The sequence below is a fragment of the Bombina bombina genome, chromosome 3 (genome assembly GCF_027579735.1).
Source record: "Bombina bombina isolate aBomBom1 chromosome 3, aBomBom1.pri, whole genome shotgun sequence".
Lineage (NCBI taxonomy): Eukaryota > Metazoa > Chordata > Amphibia > Anura > Bombinatoridae > Bombina > Bombina bombina.
The window spans coordinates 699,686,942-699,709,530 of record NC_069501.1 but is presented as its reverse complement, the minus strand read 5'-3'; the positions used below and the strand labels follow the sequence as shown (position 1 = coordinate 699,709,530).

Here is a 22,589-nt window from a genome sequence, read left to right as displayed (position 1 = left end):
CCCAAGCAGAGCTGCTATATAGCCCCTCCCCTCTACGTCACACCCAGTCATTCTCTTGCACCCAACTAATAGATAGGATGTGTGAGAGGACTGTGGTGATTATACTTAGTTTTTATATCTTCAATCAAAAGTTTGTTATTTTAAAACAGCACCGGAGTGTGTTGTTCCTTCTCAGGTAGAATTTGAAGAAGAATCTACCTGAGTTTTTGGATGATTTTAGCTGGCGTAGCTAAGATTCATTTTGCTGTTCTCGGCCATTCTGAGGAGTGAGGTAAACTTCAGATCAGGGGACAGCGGGCAGGTTCACCTGCAAAGAGGTATGTTGCAGTATATTATTTTCTGAGGAATGGAATTGACTGAGAAAATACTGCCAATACCGATATAATGTAAGTTCAGCCTTAAATGCAGTAGTAGCAACTGGTATCAGGCTGTTATGTATATATGTGTACACTTCAGTATTCTGGGGAATGGCACTTCATTGGGATAATACTATATGCATATAATTTTTAGCCTAACTTGCAGTGGGAACGTCTAGCAACAGGCTGTTTAATGACATTTCATGTTATTTGATTTTAAACGTTTTTGCTGGCATGCTAAATTGTTTAATTATCTGAGGTACTGGGTGAAAAAAATTTTGGGCACTGTTTTTCCACTTGGCTGTCGTTTATTTTAATTTAAGACAGTTTACTGAACTTCCCTCACTGCTGTGTGTGAGGGGGAGGGGCCTATTTTGGCGCTTTTGCTACGCATCAAAAATTCAGTCAAAAGTCTTTCTCTCCCTGCATGATCCGGATCGTCTCTACAGAGCTCAAGGGTCTTCAAAAATTATTTTGAGGGAGGTAATCACTCACAGCAGACCTGTGAGATTGTGCTTTGACTGTGATAAAAAACGTTTATATTTTGTACATTTTTTTCTGCTATTAAGGGTTAGTTATCCATTACTAATGGGGGCAATCCTTTGCTAAATTTATGCCTTTACCGGGAAAAATTTGGTTTTTATAATTTCTCCGGTTCATTGTTATTCAACTGTCATAATTTTTTTCTGTGCTTCTTAAAGGCACAGTGCGTTTTCCATATTACTTGTAATTTGAGTGAAAAGTATTTCCAAGCTTGCTAGTTTAATTGCTAGTTTGTTAAACATGTCTGACTCAGAGGAATATCTCTGTGCTATATGTGCAAAAGCCAAGGTGGAGCCCAATAGAAATTTAGGTACTAATTGCATTGATGCTACTTTAAATAAGTCATTCTGTACAGATTGAACATCATTCACCAAACAACGAGGGGGAAGTTATGCCGACTAACTTGCCTCACGTGTCAGTACCTGCATCTCCCGCTCGGGAGGTGCGTGATATTGTAACGCCGAGTACTTCAGGGCGGCCATTACAAATCACACTACAGGACATGGCTAATGTTATGACTGAAGTTTTGTCTAAATTACCAGAACTTAGAGGTAAGCGAGATCACTCTGGGGTGAGAACAGAGTGCGCTGATAATATTAGGGCCATGTCAGATACTGCGTCACAATTTGCAGAACATGAGGACGGAGAGCTTCATTCTGCGGGTGACGGATCTGATCCAAATAAACTGGATTCAGACATTTCAAATTTTAAATTTAAGCAAGAAAACCTCAGTGTATTACTAGGGGAGGTGTTAGCGGCTCTGAATGATTGTAACACAGTTGCAATACCAGAGAAAATGTGTAGGTTGGATAAATATTTTGCGGTACCGTCGAGTACTGACGTTTTTCCTATACCTAAGAGACTTACTGAAATTGTTACTAAGGAGTGGGATAGACCCGGTGTGCCTTTCTCACCCCCTCCTATATTCAGAAAGATGTTTCCAATAGACGCCACCACACGGGACTTATGGCAAACGGTCCCTAAGGTGGAGGGAGCAGTTTCTACTTTAGCTAAGCGTACCACTATCCCGGTGGAGGATAGCTGTGCCTTTTCAGATCCAATGGATAAAAAGTTAGAGGGTTACCTTAAGAAAATGTTTGTTCAACAAGGTTTTATATTGCAACCCCTTGCATGCATTGCGCCTGTCACGGCTGCAGCAGCATTTTGGTTTGAGTCTCTGGAAGAGACCCTTGACTCAGCTCCATTAGATGAGATTACACACAAGCTTAAAACCCTTAAGCTAGCTAATTCATTTATTTCTGATGCCGTAGTACATTTAACTAAACTTACGGCTAAGAACTCCGGATTCGCCATTCAGGCGCGCAGAGCGCTGTGGCTAAAATCCTGGTCAGCTGATGTTACTTCTAAATCTAAATTACTTAACATACCTTTCAAAGGGCAGACCTTATTCGGGCCCGGTTTGAAAGAAATTATCGCTGACATTACAGGAGGTAAAGGCCATGCCCTGCCTCAAGACAGAGCCAAACCTAGGGCTAGACAGTCTAATTTTCGTGCCTTTCGTAACTTCAAGGCAGGAGCAGCATCAACTTCCTCTGCACCAAAACAGGAAGGAGCTGTTGCTCGCTACAGACAAGGCTGGAAACCTAACCAGTCCTGGAACAAGGGCAAGCAGGCCAGAAAACCTGCTGCTGCCCCTAAGACAGCATGAAGTGAGGGCCCCCGATCCGGTAACGGATCTAGTGGGGGGCAGACTTTCTCTCTTCGCCCAGGCTTGGGCAAGAGATGTCCAGGATCCCTGGGCGTTAGAGATCATATCTCAGGGATATCTTCTGGACTTCAAAGCCTCTCCCCCAAAAGGGAGATTTCATCTTTCAAGGTTGTCAACAAACCAGATAAAGAAAGAGGCGTTTCTACGCTGTGTACAAGATCTTTTACTAATGGGAGTGATCCATCCGGTTCCGCGGTCGGAACACGGACAAGGGTTTTACTCAAATCTGTTTGTGGTTCCCAAGAAAGAAGGAACCTTCAGACCAATCTTGGATTTAAAGATCCTAAACAAATTCCTAAGAGTTCCATCGTTCAAAATGGAAACTATTCGGACAATCTTACCCATGATCCAAAAGGGTCAGTACATGACCACAGTGGATTTAAAGGATGCCTACCTTCATATACCGATTCACAAAGGCAATGGACATAGTACCCTTTGCACGCCTACATCTCAGACCGCTGCAATTGTGCATGCTAAGTCAGTGGAATGGGGATTACTCAGATTTGTCCCTTACTCTGAATCTGGATCAAGAGACCAGAAATTCTCTTCTATGGTGGCTTTCTCGGCCACATCTGTCCAGGGGGATGCCATTCAGCAGACCAGATTGGACAATTGTAACAACAGACGCCAGCCTACTAGGTTGGGGCGCTGTCTGGAATTTCCTGAAGGCTCAGGGATCATGGACTCAGGAGGAGAGTCTCCTTCCAATAAACATTCTGGAATTGAGAGCAGTTCTCAATGCCCTTCTGGCTTGGCCTCAGTTAACAACTCGGGGGTTCATCAGGTTTCAGTCGGACAACATCACGACTGTAGCTTACATCAACCATCAAGGAGGGACAAGAAGCTCCCTAGCGATGATGGAAGTTTCAAAGATAATTCGCTGGGCAGAGTCTCACTCTTGCCACCTGTCAGCGATCTACATTCCTGGAGTGGAGAACTGGGAGGCGGATTTCCTAAGTCGTCAGACTTTTCATCCGGGGGAGTGGGAACTTCATCCGGAGGTCTTTGCCCAAATACTTCGACTTTGGGGCAAACCAGAGATAGATCTCATGGCGTCTCGCCAGAACGCCAAGCTTCCTTGTTACGGGTCTAGGTCCAGGGACCCGGGAGCGGTCCTGGTAGATGCTTTGACAGCACCTTGGACCTTCGGGATGGCCTATGTGTTTCCACCCTTCCCGATGCTTCCTCGATTGATTGCCAGGATCAAACAGGAAAGAGCATCGGTAATTCTTATAGCGCCTGCGTGGCCACGCAGGACCTGGTATGCAGATCTAGTGGACATGTCATCCTGTCCACCTTGGTCTCTGCCTCTGAGACAGGACCTTCTAATTCAGGGTCCTTTCAAACATCAAAATCTAATTTCTCTGAAGCTGACTGCTTGGAAATTGAACGCTTGATTTTATCAAAGCGTGGTTTTTCGGAGTCAGTTATTGATACCTTAATACAGGCTAGGAAACCTGTTACCAGAAAGATTTACCATAAAATATGGCGTAAATACTTACATTGGTGCGAATCCAAGAGTTACTCATGGAGTAAGGTTAGGATTCCTAGGATATTGTCTTTTCTACAAGAGGGTTTAGAAAAGGGTTTATCTGCTAGTTCCTTAAAGGGACAGATCTCAGCTCTGTCCATTCTTTTACACAAACGTCTGTCAGAAGTTCCAGACGTTCAGGCTTTTTGCCAGGCTTTGGCCAGGATTAAGCCTGTGTTTAAAACTGTTGCTCCACCATGGAGCTTAAATTTAGTTCTTAACGTTTTACAGGGTGTTCCGTTTGAACCCCTTCATTCCATTGATATCAAGCTGTTATCTTGGAAAGTTCTGTTTTTAATGGCTATTTCCTCGGCTCGTAGAGTCTCTGAGTTATCAGCCTTACATTGTGATTCTCCGTATCTGATTTTTCATTCAGATAAGGTAGTTCTGCGTACTAAACCTGGGTTCTTACCTAAGGTTGTCACTAACAAGAATATCAATCAAGAGATTGTTGTGCCATCATTGTGTCCTAATCCTTCTTCAAAGAAGGAACGACTTCTGCACAATCTAGATGTAGTCCGTGCCCTGAAATTTTATTTACAGGCAACTAAAGATTTTGCCAAACTTCTTCCCTGTTTGTCGTTTATTCTGGACAGAGGAGAGGTCAAAAAGCTTCTGCTACCTCTCTCTCTTTTTGGCTTCGTAGCATAATACGTTTAGCCTATGAGACTGCTGGACAGCAGCCTCCTGAAAGAATTACAGCTCATTCCACTAGAGCTGTGGCTTCCACTTGGGCCTTTAAGAACGAGGCCTCTGTTGAACAGATTTGCAAGGCTGCAACTTGGTCTTCTCTTCATACTTTTTCCAAACTTTACAAATTTGACACTTTTTTGCTTCTTCGGAGGCTGTTTTTGGGAGAAAGGTTCTTCAGGCAGTGGTCCCTTCCGTATAAAGATCCTGCCTGTCCCTCCCGTCATCCGTGTACTTTAGCTTTGGTATTGGTATCCCAGAAGTAATGATGACCCGTGGACTGACTACACTTAACAGGAGAAAACATAATTTATGCTTACCTGATAAATTCCTTTCTCCTGTAGTGTAGTCAGTCCACGGCCCGCCCTGTTTTTTATGGCAGGTCTAAATTTTTAAATTATACTCCAGTCACCACTGCACCCTATAGTTTCTCCTTTCTCGTTTGGTTCTCGGTCGAATGACTGGGTGTGACGTAGAGGGGAGGAGCTATATAGCAGCTCTGCTTGGGTGATCCTCTTGCACTTCCTGTTGGGGAGGAGTTAATATCCCAGAAGTAATGATGACCCGTGGACTGACTACACTACAGGAGAAAGGAATTTATCAGGTAAGTATAAATTATGTTTTTTCTTTTGTTAATATTGTCCTTCCTGACAGGAAGTAGCAAAGAGAGCACCACAGCAGAGCTGTCTATATAGCTCCCCCTTAACTCCACCCCCCAGTTATTCTCTTTGCTGGCTCTAAGCAGGAAGGTTAAAGAGAAGAGGTGTTAAACTGTTAGTTTTATTTTATCTTGAATCAAGAGTTTGTTATTTTTAAATGGTACCGGTGTTGTACTATTTACTCTCAGGCAGGACATAGATGAAGATTTCTGCCTGGAGGATGATGATCTTAGCATTTGTAACTAAGGTCCACTGCTCTTCCCACAGAAGCTGAGGAGTACAGGAAAACTTCAGTGTGAGGAATGGTTTCTTGCTATACAGCAATGAGGTATGTTCAGTCATATTTTCTGCAGAGACTGTGTTTACTCAGAAAGGCTGACAGTGTCCCAATTAGGGGAAGGGTAAGCAGTAATCCTAGTGTTATCAGAGGTTTTTACTAGCTTGCATAAAGGCTTAATTTTTTGTGGGCACTCAGTTTGTGAATTTGGGACAAACGTTTTTGTGTCTGAGAGTAACGTTTTCTGTTTTATGGGAAAGTGTTTTCCAAGCTTGCTTGCTTCATTACTAGCCTGTTAAACATGTCTGACACTGACATTGTGCCACCACCTCTAAGAATGTGTCCCAATTGTACTGATATGTCTATAAATTGCAAACAGCATATTTTGACTAATAAGAATTTGGCATTAAATGATTCTCAGACAGAAGTAAATCAGGTTTTGCCATCTAGTTCTCCCCAAGTGTCACAACCAGTTACACCTGCACTAGCGACGCCAAGTACTTCTAGTGCGTCTAATTTTTTCACCTTGCAAGATATGGCTTCAGTTATGAATACTACCCTCACAGAGGTTTTATCTCAACTGCCAGGGTTGCAAGGGAAGCGCAGTAGCTCTGGGTTAAGAACAAATGCTGAGCCTTCTGACGCTTTAGTAGCCGTATCCGATATTCCCTCACAATGTTCTGAGGTAGGGATGAGGGATTTGCTGTCTGAGGGAGAGATTTCTGATTCAGGAAAGATGTTCCCTCAGACAGATTCAGATATGACGGCATTTAAATTTAAGCTAGGGCACCTCCTTTTATTGCTCAGGGAGGTTTTAGCTGCTCTGGATGATTGTGACCCTATTGTCGTTCCAGAGAAATTGTGTAAAATTGACAAATATTTAGAGGTTCCTGTTTACACTGATGTTTTTCCGGTCCCTTAGAGGATTTCGGACATTGTTACTAAGGAGTGGGATAGACAAGGTATTCCGTTCGCTCCCCCTCCTGTTTTTAAGAAAATGTTCCCCATTTCTGACACCATAAAGGACTCATGGCAGACGGTTCCTAAGGTGGAGGGAGCTATTTCTACTCTGGCTAAGCGTACAACTATACCTATTGAAGAAAGTTGTGCTTTCATTGATCCTATGGATAAAAAGTTAGAGGGTCTCCTAAACAAATTTTTTGTTCATCAGGGTTTTCTTCTTCAACCTATAGCGTGCATTGTTCCGGTAACCACTGCAGCTGCTTTTTGGTTTGAGGCTCTAGAAGAGGCTCTTCAGATGGAGACCACAGGGTCAATATATGACTACCGTGGATCTAAAGGATGCATATCTACACATTCCTATCCACAAAGATCATCACCAGTTCCTCAGGTTTGCCTTTCTGGACAGGCATTACCAGTTTGTGGCTCTTCCCTTCGGGTTGGCCACGGCGCCAAGAATCTTCACAAAGGTGCTAGGGTCCCTTCTGGCGGTCCTAAGGCCGAGGGGCATAGCAGTGGCGCCTTATCTAGACGACATCTTCATTTAAGCGTCGACTTTCCAACTTGCCAAGTCTCACACGGACTTAGTGTTGGCCTTTCTAAGATCTCATGGGTGGAAGGTGAACGTGAAAAAGAGTTCTCTTATTCCTCTCACAAGAGTTCCATTCCTGGGAACTCTGAGATTCGGTGGACATGAAAATATTTCTGACGGAGGTCAGGAAATCAGATTTTAACCACCTGCCGAGCTCTTCATTCCATTCCTCGGCCGTCAGTGGCTCAGTGTATGGAGGTGATCGGACTTATCGTAGTGGCAATGGACATAGTTCCGCTCGCTTGCATCTCAGACCACTGCAACTATGCATGCTCAAACAGTGGAATGGGGATTATGCAGATTTATCTCCTCAGATAAATCTGGGTCAAGAGACTCTCTTCTTTGGTGGTTGTCACAGGATCACCTGTCCAGGGGAATGAGTTTCCGCAGGCCACTGTGGGTTATTGTGACGGACGCCAGCCTACTGGGCTGGGGTGCAGTCTGGAATTCCCTGAAAGCACAGGGTTTGTGGACCCAGGAGGAGGCCCTCCTACCGATAAATATTCTGGAATTAAGAGCGATATTCAATGCTCTTCAAGCGTGGCCTTAGCTGGCTTCGGCCGGATTCATCAGGTTTCAATCGGACAACATCACGACTGTAGCTTATATCAATCATCGGGGGGAACAAGGAGTTCCTTGGCGATGATAGAAGTTTCCAGGATAATCCGATGGGCAGAGACTCACTCTTGCCATCTATCAGCGATCTATATCCCAGGGGTGGAGAACTGGGAGGCAGATTTTCTAAGTCGTCAGACTTTTCATCCGGGGGAGTGGGAGCTCCATCCGGAGGTGTTTGCTCAATTAGTTCAGCTATGGGGCACACCAGAATTGGATCTGATGGCGTCTCGTCAGAACGCCAAACCTCCTCGTTACGGATCCAGGTCAAGGGATCCTCAGGCAGTACTGATAGATGTTCTAGCAGTACCCTGGTGGTTCAACCTGGCTTATGTGTTTCCACCATTCCCTCTCCTTCCGCGTCTGATTACCAGAATCAAACAGGAGAGAGCTTCAGTGATTTTGATAGCGCCTGCGTGGCCACGCAGGACTTGGTATGCAGACCTGGTGGACATGTCATCTCTGCCACCATGGACTCTGCCACTGAGATGGGACCTTTTGCTTCAAGGTCCATTCAAGCATCCAAATCTAATTTCTCTGCAACTGACTGCTTGGAGATTGAACGCTTGATTTTATCAAAGCGGGGTTTCTCTGAGTCGGTTATAGATACCTTGATTCAGGCTCGAAAGCCTGTCACCAGGAAGATCTATCATAAGATATGGCGTAAATATCTTTTTTTGGTGTGAATCCAAAGGCTACTCATGGAGTAAGATCAGGATTCCTAGGAATTTGTCTTTTCACCAAGAAGGATTGGAGAAAAGATTGTCCGCTAGTTCCTTAAAGGGACAGATATCTGCTTTGTCTATTCTGTTGCCCAAGCGTCTGGCAGATGTCCCAGACGTTCTGGCTTTTTGTCAGGCTTTAGTTAGAATAACGCCTGTGTTTAAACCTGTTGCTCCGCCATGGAGTCTCAATTTAGTTCTTAAAGTTCTTCAGGGGGTTCCGTTTGAACCCATGCATTCCATAGATATTAAGCTTCTATCTTGGAAAGTTCTGTTTCTAGTTGCTATCTCTTCAGCTCAAAGAGTTTCTGATCTATCTGCATTACAATGTGACTCGCCTTATCTTGTTTTCCATGCTGATAAGGTGGTTTTGCGTACCAAACCTGGGTTCCTCCCTAAGGTTCTTTCTAACAGGAATATCAATCGGGAAATTGTTGTTCCTTCTCTGTGTCCTAATCCTTCTTCTAAGAAGGACAGTCTGTTGCACAACTTGGACGTGGTTCGTGCCTTGAAGTTTTATTTGCAGGCAACCAAAGATTTTCGCCAATCATCTTCTTTGTTGTCTATGCTGGAAAGCGTAGAGGTCAAAAGGCTACGGCTACCTCTTTCCTTTTGGCTGAAAAGCATCATCCGTTTGGCTTATGAGACTGCTGGACAGCAACCTCCTGAAAGAATTACAGCTCACTCCACTAGAGCGGTGGCTTCCACATGGGCTTTTAAAAATGCTTCCTGTCTTGTCCCTCCCTTCATCCGTGTCCTAAAGCTTTGGTATTGGTATCCCACAAGTTAGGATGAATCCGTGGACTCGGTACATCTTGCAAAAGAAAACAGAATTTATGCTTACCTGATAAATTTCTTTCTTTTGCGATGTACCGAGTTCACGGCCCGCCCTGTCTATTCAAGACAGATAGTATTTATGTAAACTTCAGTCACCTCTGCACCTTATAGTTTCTCCTTTTCTTCCTTGGCCTTCGGTCGAATGACTGGGGGGTGGAGTTAAGGGGGGAGCTATATAGACAGCTCTGCTGTGGTGCTCTCTTTGCTACTTCCTGTCAGGAAGGACAATACCCCACAAGTTAGGATGAATCCGTGGACTCGGTACATCGCAAAAGAGACATTAATCAGGTAAGCATATTCTGTTTTTATTATTTTTTAAGTAGTGCTAGATTGTACTGCTTTGTTCTAGGGTGTAGCCGTAGTCCATATCAGTCTCTTCAGTAGAGCAGTGGTGGCTTTAGAGCAATGGGAACTTGTGGGACTTAATTCTCACTGCGCCTCCCATGTAGTTTATGCTGCCCTAACTCTGAAAGCCTGAGTAAGATTACTCAGTCTTTATCTCTTTTTTTTCCACAGGTCCATGTTAGGGAGAGGACCTCTCAAACCTAGTAAGCTGCCTGGCAGATTTGAGGTAAGTGCTGACTATTTTCTTGGACTAGTAAAATAAAATAAAAAGGAAGACTCTCAGAAAAAGTTGGGCACTTTATTCAAAATAAGGGACACCTAAATTCTCCTATATATTGAAGGGGACTTATGTAGGCAGTATTTTTATGGCAGGCACTGGGGCTGAGGAGGTTAAATAAGGCTCAATTGATTGTGGTTTCACTGCTCCCGGCGACTTGACTTTAAAATATGCCGACCGGGAGATTCATTTTTAGACGCCCACGATGGGCGGAGCTATCTGAGGCGGCAGTTTGTGTTGCGTGCCATCTTTTAATTCACTTACAGTGACCGGAGAGAATTTGTTGTGAGTCTGTCAGCATAACGCATATTAAACAAAGGACATGAGTTTCTAGCACCGGACAGCGTTTCACTGTGAAAGAAACTGCAGACCGAGTTCAATGTGTTGCTCTTCCTTTCGGCCTTGCCACGGCTCCTTGGATCTTTACAAAGGTTCTAGGGGCCCTTTTGGCGGTGGTCAGATTTCAAGGGATAGCGGTGGCGCCATACCTGGACGATATCTTGGTTCAGGCGCCATCTTTTCATTTAGCGAAATCTCATACATACTCTGTCTATTCTTCGTACCCACAGATGGAAAGTAAATATGGAAAAGAGTTCCCTGGTGCCAGACACCAGGGTATGCTTTTTTGGGGACGATCGTAGATTCTCTGTCCATGAAGATTTTTCTGACGGATGTCAGAAAATCCAAAATTCTTGCTTCTTGTTCACTTCAGTCCTCTCTCCGTCCATCTGTGGCTCAGTGTATGGAGGCAATTGGTCTAATGGTTGCTTACATGGACATTATTCCTTTCCTTCTTAATATAAGTAGAGTCCACAACTTCATTCCTTACTGTTGTGAAATACTGAATCTGGCCACCAGGAGGAGGCAAAGACTACCCCAGCCAAATGCTTAAATACCTCTCCCACTTCCCCTATCCCCCAGTCATTCTTTGCCTTTCGTCACAGGAGGATGGCAGAGAAGTGTCAGAAGATTTCAGAGTTGTTCCTCAGGAGGGGTATATGCCCTTCCATATGGGACTGGAGTTTTAATTAGTCTTGTTAGCCTCTCAGTAAGAGCGTTAGTCTGGAGATGCAGGGAGAGACTTTCTGCGAACCCACCTATCCAGACTGCCTGCTATCAGTTCCTTAAGCAACCAGTGTTGATGAGTTTCACTGTCTGCTTCCTTCACTCAAGTCCATGTCAGGAGCGATGATACAAGACTGTCACACTTGAGAGGCTGTGTTTCTGTTCCACAGCATGGATTCTGATAAGATAGTTTAAATTTTTACATATGTTGAAAACGCTAGAAGACAGGGTCACAGTGTGGCTCCTTTTATCTTAAATAGAATCTTGGGTTGATGCCTCCTGAGACAGGTTATTGAATAGTGGGGATTAATCAGATGTGATATGTTGTTTTATGCTGCTTTATGTGGAGATTTATTGGGCTCATAGACTGTTATGCGGTATTTGAACACACAGGTTTTTACTTTCACTTTGAACGCTGTGCAGTTTGGAGCTTGGCGTACTTTTTCTCATGGCGGGGCGATACTGTCTTGCGCACCATGTGACTGGGTGTGGTCACACTTTTGTTTCCCTTTCCTGACCAAACTAGCTGTTGGAGAAGATGTTTGTTTCTCTGTTGCCTGGGTCTAGGAGGTGGTGAGTGCCCCAGTCATTGGGAGTATAAAGGTGCCATTTTGTGAGAAATAAGATTGTTTAATCTGTGTCCTACTGTTACCAGGGCAAACTATGGAGGATTCTGATATGCTCGAGGGTACTCCCTCTATCCCTAATAGTAATACCTTTCTATATTGTGAGGAGGCCTTGGTATGCCTGCCCTCTCAACTATTCTCCGTATGCATCAACAAGGTGGTTATGTCTAAGAAGGTTAACCCCTTTAGTACTACTGAACCATCCACCTCTGAGAACTCACTGTCCCGTGAAGTGCTTACCCATCAGTCATCTCCCTCATCACATGCAGCTTCCCATAGCACGCCTGATCTTCCGTCTGGAGTGAGCCTTTTACCATCAGACTTTACCGCGCAATTAAAGACGGTGGTGTCTGAGGCTCTTAGTGCTTTACCTTGCCCTGCAAAGCACAAGCGAAAGTTTAAACATAGCTCTCCGGTCCAGGGGTCATCCAGTTATTTATTAGATTTCTCTGTTTTTAAAGTATTCAAAGATGGGTCACACTCTGAGTCTTCAGAGGGTGAACTTTCTGGATCAGAGTCTGCTACCTCTAGGCCTCCGGCTGTGGAAGAGCCAGCCTTTAGATTTAAAATTGAACACTTGCGTTTTCTTCTAAAGGAGGTTCTGTCGACATTAGAGGTTCCAAAGGCCAAGTTGCCTGATGAACCACTGATCCCTAAATTAGACGACATTAAGAACGAATGGGACAGAATTGGATCTTCCTTTTCCCCTTCGTCTGCCTTTAAAAAATTATTACCGGTCCCAGACTCTCAGCAGGAGTTGTGGGGTTCCTTTCCTAAGGTGGATGGCGCTATCTCCACGCTAGCCAAGTGTACTTTTTCCAAATTCTACAAATTTTGATACTTTTGCCTCAGCTGAGGCTTCCTTTGGGAAAAAGTTTCTTCAAGCGCTGGTGCCTTCTGTTAAGGTGCGCCTGTCTTGCTCTCCCTCTCTTCCATCTGTGTCCTCTAGCTTTGGTATTGCTTCCCTCTAGTAATTGAAATGGATTCATGGACTCTCTACTATGGGTGTAATTTGTCCCGTTCCCATACAGGAACTGGGGCAGGAGTTTTACTCAAATCTTTTCGTGGTTCCCAAAAAAGAGGGAACGTTCAGACCCATTTTAGATCTCAAAAGTCTAAAGTTTCTCAGAGTCCCTTCTTTCAAAATGGAGACTATTCGAACAATTTTGCCAATGATCCAGGAGGGTCAATGTATTACTACCGTGGACTTGAAGGATGCATACCTTCATATTCCTATCCACAAGGATCATCATCAGTACCTAAGGTTTGCCTTCCTGGACAAACATTTTCAGTTTGTGGCTCTGCCCTTCGGGTTGGCCACTGCTCCCAGGATCTTCACAAAGGTTCTAGGGTCCCTTCTGACGGTTCTCAGGCTGCGGGGCATTGCAGTAGCACCTTATCTGGACGATATTCTGATCCAGGCGTCGACTTATCTTCTGACAAGGTCTCATACAGACACAGCGTTGTCCTTTCTTAGAACTCACGGATGGAAGGTGAATCTAGAAAAAGTTCACTAATAACGCAGACAAGGGTTCCCTTCTTGGGAACTCTAATAGATTCTATATCCATGAAGATTTTTCTGACGGAGGTTAGAAAATCAAAGATTCTAAATACATGCCGAGCCCTTCAGTCCAATCCTCGGCCATCAGTGGCTCAGTGCATGGAGGTAATCGGATTGATGGTGGCGGCAATGCATATCATTACGTTTGCTCGATTTCATCTCAGACCACTGCAACTGTACATGCTCGGACACAATCCCAAAAAGAGCACAGCACAGAGGGTTGGGTGCACAGGAGACCAAGGGCACTGCCACAGCCCTCCAATATCCAGCAAGTACAAGTAGGACTCCAGCACTCCAATATTATAAAAGGTAATGTTTATTTAGAAAGCAACGTTTCGGGGTCACAGCCCCTTCCTCATGCTATATGTCATATAGCATGAGGAAGGGGCTGTGACCCCGAAACGTTGCTTTCTAAATAAACATTGCCTTTTATACTATTGGAGTGCTGGAGTCCTACTTGTACTTGGTACATGCTCGGACAGTGGAATGGGGATTATGCAGATTTATCTCTTCAGATAAATCTGGACCAGGAGACCAGAGACTCTCTTCTTTGGTGGTTGTCGCCGGATTATCTGTCCCAAGGGACGTGCTTCCACAGACCCTTGTGGGTGATAGTGACAACGGACGTCAGTCTATTAGGGTGGGGTGCAGTCTGGAATTCCCTGAAGGCTCAGGGTGTATGGACTCAGGTGGAGTCTCTTCTTCCAATCAATATTCTGGAGTTGAGAGCAATATTCTATGCGCTTCAGGCATGACATCAGTTGGCTTCGGCCAAATTTATCAGATTCCAGTCGGACAACATCACTACTGTGGCTTACATCAATCATCAAGGGGGAACGAGGAGTTCCTTAGCGATGAAAGAAGTATCCAAGATAATTTGATGGGCGGAGACCCACTCTTGTTATCTGTCAGCAATCTACATCCCAGGAGTGGACAACTGGGAAGCGGACTTTTTAAGCCGACAGGTTTTCTTTTGGATTATGTACCGAGTCCATGGATTCATCCTTACTTGTAGGATATCATCCTTCCTAACAGGAAGTGGCAAAGAGAGCACCACAGCAGAGCTGTCTATATAGCTCCCCCCTTATCTCCACCCTCCAGTCATTCTCTTTGCCGGCTCTAAGCAGGAAGGGTAAAGTGAAAGAGGTGTTAAACTGTTAGTTTTATTTTATCTTTGCTCAATCCAAGCCAACCTGGAGACCTAATCAGGCTTGGAACAATGTTAAACAGGCCAAAAAGCCTGCTGCTGCCACTAAGTCAGCATGAAGGGGTAGCCCCCGATCCGGGACCAGGTCTAGTAGGGGGCAGATTCTCTCTCTTTGCTCAGGCCTGGGCAAGAGACGTTCAGGATTCCTGGGCAGTAGAAATTGTAACCCAGGGATACCTTCTAGATTTCAAGGATTCTCCTCCAAGGGGGAGGTTCCATCTTTCTCAATTGTCTGTAAACCCGACAAAAAGAGAGGCGTTCTTACGCTGTGTAGAAGACCTTTTTACCATGGGAGTGATCTGCCCAGTTCCAAAAGCGGGGTTCTACTCCAATCTTTTTGTGGTTCCCAAAAAAAAGAGGGAACTTTCAGACCAATTCTAGATCTCAAGATCCTAAACCAATTCCTAAGAGTCCCATCTTTCAAGATGGAGACCATTCGGACTATCTTATCATTGATCCAGGAGGGTCAATATATGACCACCGTGGACTTAAGATTTGTATCTACACATTCCTATACACAAAGATCATCACCAGTTCCTCAGGTTTGCCTTTCTGGACAAGCATTATCAGTTAGTGGCTCTTCCTTTCGGGTTGGCCACGGCGCCACAAATCTTCACAAAGGTGCTAGGGTCCCTTCTGGCGGTTCTAAGGCCGCGGGGCATAGCCGTGGCGCCTTATCTAGACGACATTCTAATTCAAGCGTCGACTTTCCAACTAGCCAAGTCTCACACGGACTTAGCGTTGGCCTTTCTAAGATCTCACGGGTGCAAGGTGAATGTAAAAGAGTTTTCTTTCCCCCCTCACAAGAGTTTCATTTCTAGGGACTCTGATAGACTCAGTGGACATGAAAATATTTCTGACGGAGGTCAGGGAATCCGATTTTGTCCACCTGCCGAGCTCTTCATTCCATTCCTCGGCCGTCAGTGGCTCAGTGTATGGAGGTAATCGGTCTAATGGTAGTGGTAATGGACATAGTTCCGTTTTCTCGCTTGCATCTCAGACCACTGCAACTATGCATGCTCAATCAGTGGAATGGGGATTATGCGTATATATCTCCTCGGATAAATCTGGATCAAGAGACCAGAGACTCTCTTCTTTGGTGGTTGTCACAGGATCATCTGTCCCAGGGAATGTGTTTCCGCACCAGACGCCAGCCTTCTGGGCTGGGGTGCAGTCTGGAATTCCCTGAAAGCACAGGGTTTGTGGACTCGGGAGGAGGCTCTCCTACCGATAAATATTCTGGAATTAATAGCGATATTCAATGCTCTCCAGGCATGGCCTCAGCTGGTTTCGGCCAGATTCACCAGGTTTCAGTCGGACAACATCACGACTGTGGCTTATATCAATCATCAGGGCGGAACAAAGTTCCTTAGCGATGATAGAGGTCTCAAGGATAATCCGATGGGCAGAGGCTCACTCTTGCCATCTGTCAGCGATCTATATCCCAGGAGTAGAGAACTGGGAGGCAGATTTTCTAAGTCATCAGACTTTTCATCCGGGGGAGTGGGAACTCCATCCGGAGGTGTTTGCTCAACTGGTTCGGCTATGGAGCACACCAGAATTGGATCTGATGGCGTCTCATCAGAATGCCAAACTTCCTCGTTACGGATCCAGGTCAAGGGATCCTCAGGCTGTACTGATAGATGCTCTAGCAGTATCCTGGTCGTTCAACCTGGCTTATGTGTTTCCACCATTTCCTCTCCTCTTGCCAGAATCAAACAGAAGAGAGCTTTGGAGATCTTGATAGCTCCTGCGTGGCCACGCAGGACTTGGTATGCAGACCTGGTGGACATGTCATCTCTGCCACCATGGACTCTGCCACTGAGACAGGACCTTCTCATTCAAGGTCCATTCAAGCAGCCAAATCTAATTTCTCTGCAACTGACTGCTTGGAGATTGAACGCTTGATTCTATCAAAGCGAGGTTTCTCTGAGTCGGTTATAGATACCTTGATTCAGACTCGAAAGCCTGTTACCAGGAAAATCTATCATAAGATATGGCGTAAATATCTTTTTTGGTGCGAATCCAAAGGCTACTCCTGGAGTAAAATCAGGATTCCTAGGATTTTGTCTTTTCTCCAAGAGGGATTGGAGAAAGGATTGTCAGCTAGTTCCCTAAAAGGACAGATATCTGCTCTGTCTATTCTGTTGCATAAGCGTCTGGCAGATGTTCCAGATGTTCAGGCTTTTTGTCAGGCTTTAGCTAGAATTAAGCCTGTGTTTAAACCTGTTGCTCCGCCATGGAGTCTCAATTTAGTTCTTAAAGTTCTTCAGGCGGTTCCGTTTGAAACCATGCATTCCATAGATATTAAGCTTCTATCTTGGAAAGTTCTGTTCCTAGTTGCTATCTCTTCAGCTCGAAGAGTTTCTGAACTATCTTGTTTTCCATGCTGATAAGGTGATTTTGCGTACCAAACCTGGGTTCCTACCTAAGGTTTTTACTAACAGGAATATCAATCAGGAAATTGTTCCTTCTCTGTGTCCTAATCCTTCCAAGAAGGAACGTCTGTTGCACAACTTGGACGTGGTTCGTGCTTTGAAGTTTTATTTGCAGGCAACCAAAGATTTTCGTCAAACATCTTCTTTGTTGTTTATTCTGGAAAAGCGTAGGGGTTAAAAGGCTACGGCGACTTCTCTTTCCTTTTGGCTGAAAAGCATCATCCGTTTGGCTTATGAGACTGCTGGACAGCAGCCTCCTGAAAGGATTACAGCTCATTCTACTAGAGCGGTAGCTTCCACATGGGCTTTTAAAAAATTATGCTTCTGTTGAACAGATTTGTAAGGCTGCGACTTGGTCTTCGCTCCATACCTTTTCAAAATTTTACAAATTTGATACTTTTGCTTCTTCGGAGGCTATTTTTGGGAGAAAGGTTTTGCAAGCAGTGGTGCCTTCCGTTTAGGTTCCTGTCTTGTCCCTCCCTTCATCCATGTCCTAAAGCTTTGGTACTGGTATCCCACAAGTAAGCATGAATCCGTGGACTCGGTACATCATGCAAAAGAAAACAAAATTTATGCTTACCTGATAAATTTCTTTCTTTTGCGATGTACCAAGTCCACGGCCCGCCCTGTCTATTCAAGACAGATGGTATTTTTTATTAAAAACTTCAGTCACCTCTGCACCTTATAGTTTCTCCTTTTTCTTCCTTGGCCTTCGGTCGAATGACTGGGGGGTGGAGTTAAGGGGGAGCTATATAAACAGCTCTGCTGTTTTGCTCTCTTTGCCACTTCCTGTTAGGAAGGATAATATCCCACAAGTAAGGGTGAATCCATGGACTCGGTACATTGCAAAAGAAAGAAATTTATCAGGTAAGCATAAATTTTGTTTTTCATCCGGGGGAGTGGGAATTCCATCGGGAGGTCTTTGCCTCACTGATCCTCCGCTGGGGCAGACGGGAATTGGATCTGATGGCGTCTCAACAGAATGCCAAGCTCCCAAGATACGGATCCAGGTCGAGGGATCCTCAGGCAGAACTAATAGATGACTTGGTCGTTCAACCTAGCTTATGTGTTTCCACCATTTCCTCTCCTTCCCCGGGTGATTGCTCGGATCAAGCAGGATAGGACTTCAGTAATTCTAATTGCGCCTGCGTGGCCACGCAGGACTTGGTATGCAGATCTAGTGGACATGTCCTCTCTGCCTCCGTGGAAGCTCCCGATGAGACAGGACCTTCTTATTAAAGGTCCTTTTCAACATCCAAATCTAGTTTCTCTACAGCTGACTGCTTGGAGATTGAACGCTTGATCTTATCTAAGCAGGGTTTTTCTGATGCGGTCATTGATACTTTGATTCAGGCACGTAAGCCTGTCACTAGAAAGATCTATCATAAGAGATGGCGTAAATCTTTTTTTTGGTGTGAATCCCAGGGCTACTCATTGGTGTAAGGTTAGGATTCCCAGAATTCTGTCTCTTCTCCAGGAAGGATTGGAGAAAGGGCTGTCAGCAAGTTCCTTAAAGGGACAAATCTCTGCTTTGACAATTTTGCTACATAAACGTTTGGCAGATGTTCAGTCTTTTTGTCAGGCCTTAACCAGAATTAAGCCTGTGTTTAGACCAATTGCTCCACCCTGGAGTTTGAATCTAGTTCTTAATGTTCTTCAAGGGGTTCCGTTTGAACCCATGCATTCCATAGATATTAAGTTGTTATCTTGGAAAGTTTTGTTTTTGGTTGCTATTTCTTCTGCTCGTAGAGTTTCTGAGCTTTCAGCGTTACAATGTGATTCGCCTTATCTTATCTTCCATTTTGATAAGGTGGTTTTGCTTACCAAACCTGGTTTTCTTCCTAAGGTTGTTTCTAATAACAATATAAATCAGGAAATTGTGGTTCCTTAGTTATGTCCTAACCCCTCTTCTAAGAAGGAGCGTATGTTGCATAACCTGGATGTTGTCCGTGCCCTGAAGTTTTACTTTCAGGTGACTAAGGATTTCCGTCAATCATCTTCATTATTCATTGTTTTTTCTGGAAAGCGTAGAGGTCAGAAAGCTACGGCTACCTCTCTTTTTGGCTGAAGAGTATCATCCGTGTGACGTATGAGACTGCTAGACAGCAGCCTCCTGAAAGAATTACGGCTCATTCCACCAGGGCTGTGGCTTCTTTATGGGCATTTAAAAATTATGCTTCTGTTGAACAGATTTGCAAGGCTGCAACTTGGTTGTCTCTTCATACTTTTTCCAAATTTGCTTCTTTTGCTTCTTCGGAGGCTGGTTTTGGGAGAAAGGTTCTTCAAGCAGTGGTGCCTTCCGTTTAGGTCCCTGTCTTGTCCCTCCCCTTCATCCGTGTCCTGTAGCTTTGGTATTGTATCCCACAAGTAAGGATGAAATCCGTGGACTCGTCGTATCTTGTAGAAGAAAAGGAAATTCATTCTTACCTGATAAATTGATTTCTTCTACGATATGACGAGTCCACGGCCCACCCTTTTATTTTTTAAGACAGGTGTATTTTTTATTTTAGCTAAACTTCAGTCACCTCTGCACCTTTTGGCTTTTCCTTTCTCTTCCTAACTTCGGTCGAATGACTGGAGGTGGAGGGAAGGGAGGAGCTATATATATACAGCTCTGCTGTGGTGCTCTTTGCCACTTCCTGTCAGCAGGAGGTTAATATCCCACAAGTAAGGATGAAATCCGTGGACTCGTCATATCGTAGAAGAAATCAATTTATCAGGTAAGAATACATTTCCTTTTTAAGTGCATTGTAAAAAAAAAAAAAAAGTTCGTGGGGTTGTGGATTTATTTTATCAGTGAAAATATTTTTAAAATCCCTCCCTTTGTTATTATTTATGGACTTCCTCAGCATGGGTATTCGTTCCCATGAGTAAGGGATCGAGGCCACCTGTATGAAAGAAAACATAATTTATACTTACCAGATAAATTCCTTTCTTTCATGGTGGTGAGTCAATGAGCCCCTCCCCCCTCCTTTACTTAGTTTTTATTTGTTTTTTGAGCACATCTTTTTCCCTTCTCCATTTATACCTGCCATACTTTTTTTTTTTTTTTTTTTTCCCCCCCCATCCTTTTTTATTTTTATTTTATCTCACATACTTGGCTATTCGTGAGAGGTCTTATATAGAGCTCTTGGTGTTTGGAAATCTTGGCCTCCTCCTAGTGGTAGAGAATTACATCCCATGAGTAAGGGATCATTGACCCTCACCACCATGAAATAAAGAAATTTATTGGGTAAGTATAAATTATTTTTTTTCCAGTATTTTTAAGTCAGATGCCCTATTTGTAGCCTTCCAGGATTCATTAGACACCTCTTCTATGTCAAATTTTAGTTATATTATGAATAGATTTTCTTTGTATTGCATTACCTACACAAACCTACAAAAAAATTACACAATGTTAGTACAAATTTAGACATGATGGAGTAACCATTGTTTTGTTTTTCTCTTCTCCACATCAGAGGAAAGAGCACACAGGCCAAGGCTCCAGCTGAAACCCAGGACAGTTGCAACACCCCTCAATCAAGTAGCCAATCCAAACTCTGCAATTTTTGGTGGCGCTAAGCCTAGAGAGGAAGCCTCAAAGGAGAAGGATGAAGCCTAAAACTGTGAGGGACCAAGGGGAAAGAGAGTATACCAGTCAGAGCTAGTCACTCTGTGGAACACCAACCCTGCAGTTACCATTCCTGCCTCCTGATATCTCCTCATCCCCTCCTTTTTGAAACTAAGAACACTGAGCTTGTGAATGCATGTCAGCTGTTAACAAGTGGTTTTTAGTATGTTCTCTGATTTTCTGTATCTAGTACCTGCTTTGTGCTGCTTTCACCTTTTATCCCATGTACAGTCTGCAGTGAGCTGTTCTGCAGGGGAAGCTTCTTCCACCCATATGGAATTCATTTTGGATTTAGGAGCTGGATTACATTATCTTCAAAACATTTCTTTTAATTTTAGAGGCACAAGTGATGACAGATTTACAGTGCTTTTCTAATCTGCATGTTTGTTCTATATTGCCAAGACTTTAAAAAGGTATATTAGGAGTCATGGCAAGTGGTGTTTTTAGTGCCATGCACAGAAGGATGGGCACTTTCTAACCTGTAAATTTATACAAAATGGCTTCATGCCTGTTTCACATTTTCTTCCCAAATTGCACTCTTATTACCCTTGTGGTTAAGACAGTGTTTTCTTGTTATTTTGAAATAGACTTAATTGAATGGATTATATTTCATGTTTATTAGAACCAGGTCTGTCTTGTTTACAGTAAATTTGAGCTATGAAACTAAAAGCATTTTTCTTGTGTTCTGCCTAAATGTGGTGTGGCAGAATGTCACCTTTAAGTATAGGAGGAAAAATGTATTGTACAAAAAAAAAAAAAAAAACTTAATTTTCTTATGAGTTTTACATTGTCTCGTTTTAAAGTTAAAAAAATAAAAGCTTTTTTTCTCCATTTATTTTAAGAATTTAGTATTAACCTCTTTGTAGAAAAGCTAATCTTTCAGCCTTAAATATACTGGTTTTTATACAGTTGGCCTGGGTAAATCAGAGGCATATTCAAAGATACAGGCATTGTGTTTAAAATGAGGTAAGCCCCTTAAAATTGAAAGATTTTGTGTTGGAGAATGTATTATCCACCCTTGCTAGTTTTGTTAATACTTCATTGCTTCAGTCAGTTAAAACTGGTTGTATCCCTTATGTCAGCCTTATTGGTGCTAAGATTTATTTCAGTATCTTCAAAACCTCAGCATGTGAAAGTGCATGTAAAGACTTTAATATATGGGTTCAAGGCACTTTCATTTTTTATTTTTTTTCCTTCGACAGTCATGCAAGAAATTGCCCAACATAGCACCAGTCTCATTGTATTAGGTTCATAATATTAACCACCTTTAAATCAGTGTTAAAAATAGATTGTTAAAATTGTATCTCCTAATGTATCCACAGACTAGAGCCTCTTCACTTCCTTTCTTATCTACACTCTGCTTTAATACGAACCATTTGTCTAACACTTGTACCTAAAAATAAGACATGCTTTATGTGGTGATACAAAAAACTGATAGGGTCAGATAACTAGATGTATTTACATCTGCTGTGTAAAGAGAAATAAAAGCAGCAGAAAAGTTACATCCAATCAAGGCTGTTGATTTATGAAATTGAATTCCAAACACTCTAGACATTCTGCTATTTGACAGAAAGTACATCTATAAATATGGTATTTTGTGGAAAATCTTTTAAATAAAAGAAAACTTTAAGGACTATATTGTCACTTTTTATTCCCCTCTCCATTTGAGGTTGTGCTTTGTATTTTGTGCTTGGATGTTCAAAAGTTGTAGTAATGGATTACAGACTGATTTAAATAAGGATGTACTTTAACAACGATGGAAGGTACCTTCTACGTATGTATCCATATTTCAAATAAAAGCACACAAATTGCAGACATTACACCCATTTTGTATGATTAGGAGCATATACAGGTTTTAAAAAAACAAAAAAATAAAATTTATGCTTACCTAACTAATTTATTTCTTGGTGTTGAAAGTCCATTAGCCATTACTCCTGGAAATACCTCTC

At 43.3% G+C, this 22,589-nt stretch overlaps 1 protein-coding gene across 1 annotated transcript in view; it reads left to right on the top strand.

The window, feature by feature from the left end:
• The window catches only part of EIF4H (eukaryotic translation initiation factor 4H), a gene marked incomplete in the record, with an annotated part of 210,739 nt that extends 188,465 nt beyond the window's left edge, over positions 1 to 22,274 (top strand). The window contains 1 exon segment of the mRNA XM_053707493.1: positions 20,489 to 22,274. Coding sequence (XP_053563468.1) covers positions 20,489 to 20,631 — 143 coding nt within the window.
• Between the last annotated feature and the right edge of the window lie 315 nt (positions 22,275 to 22,589).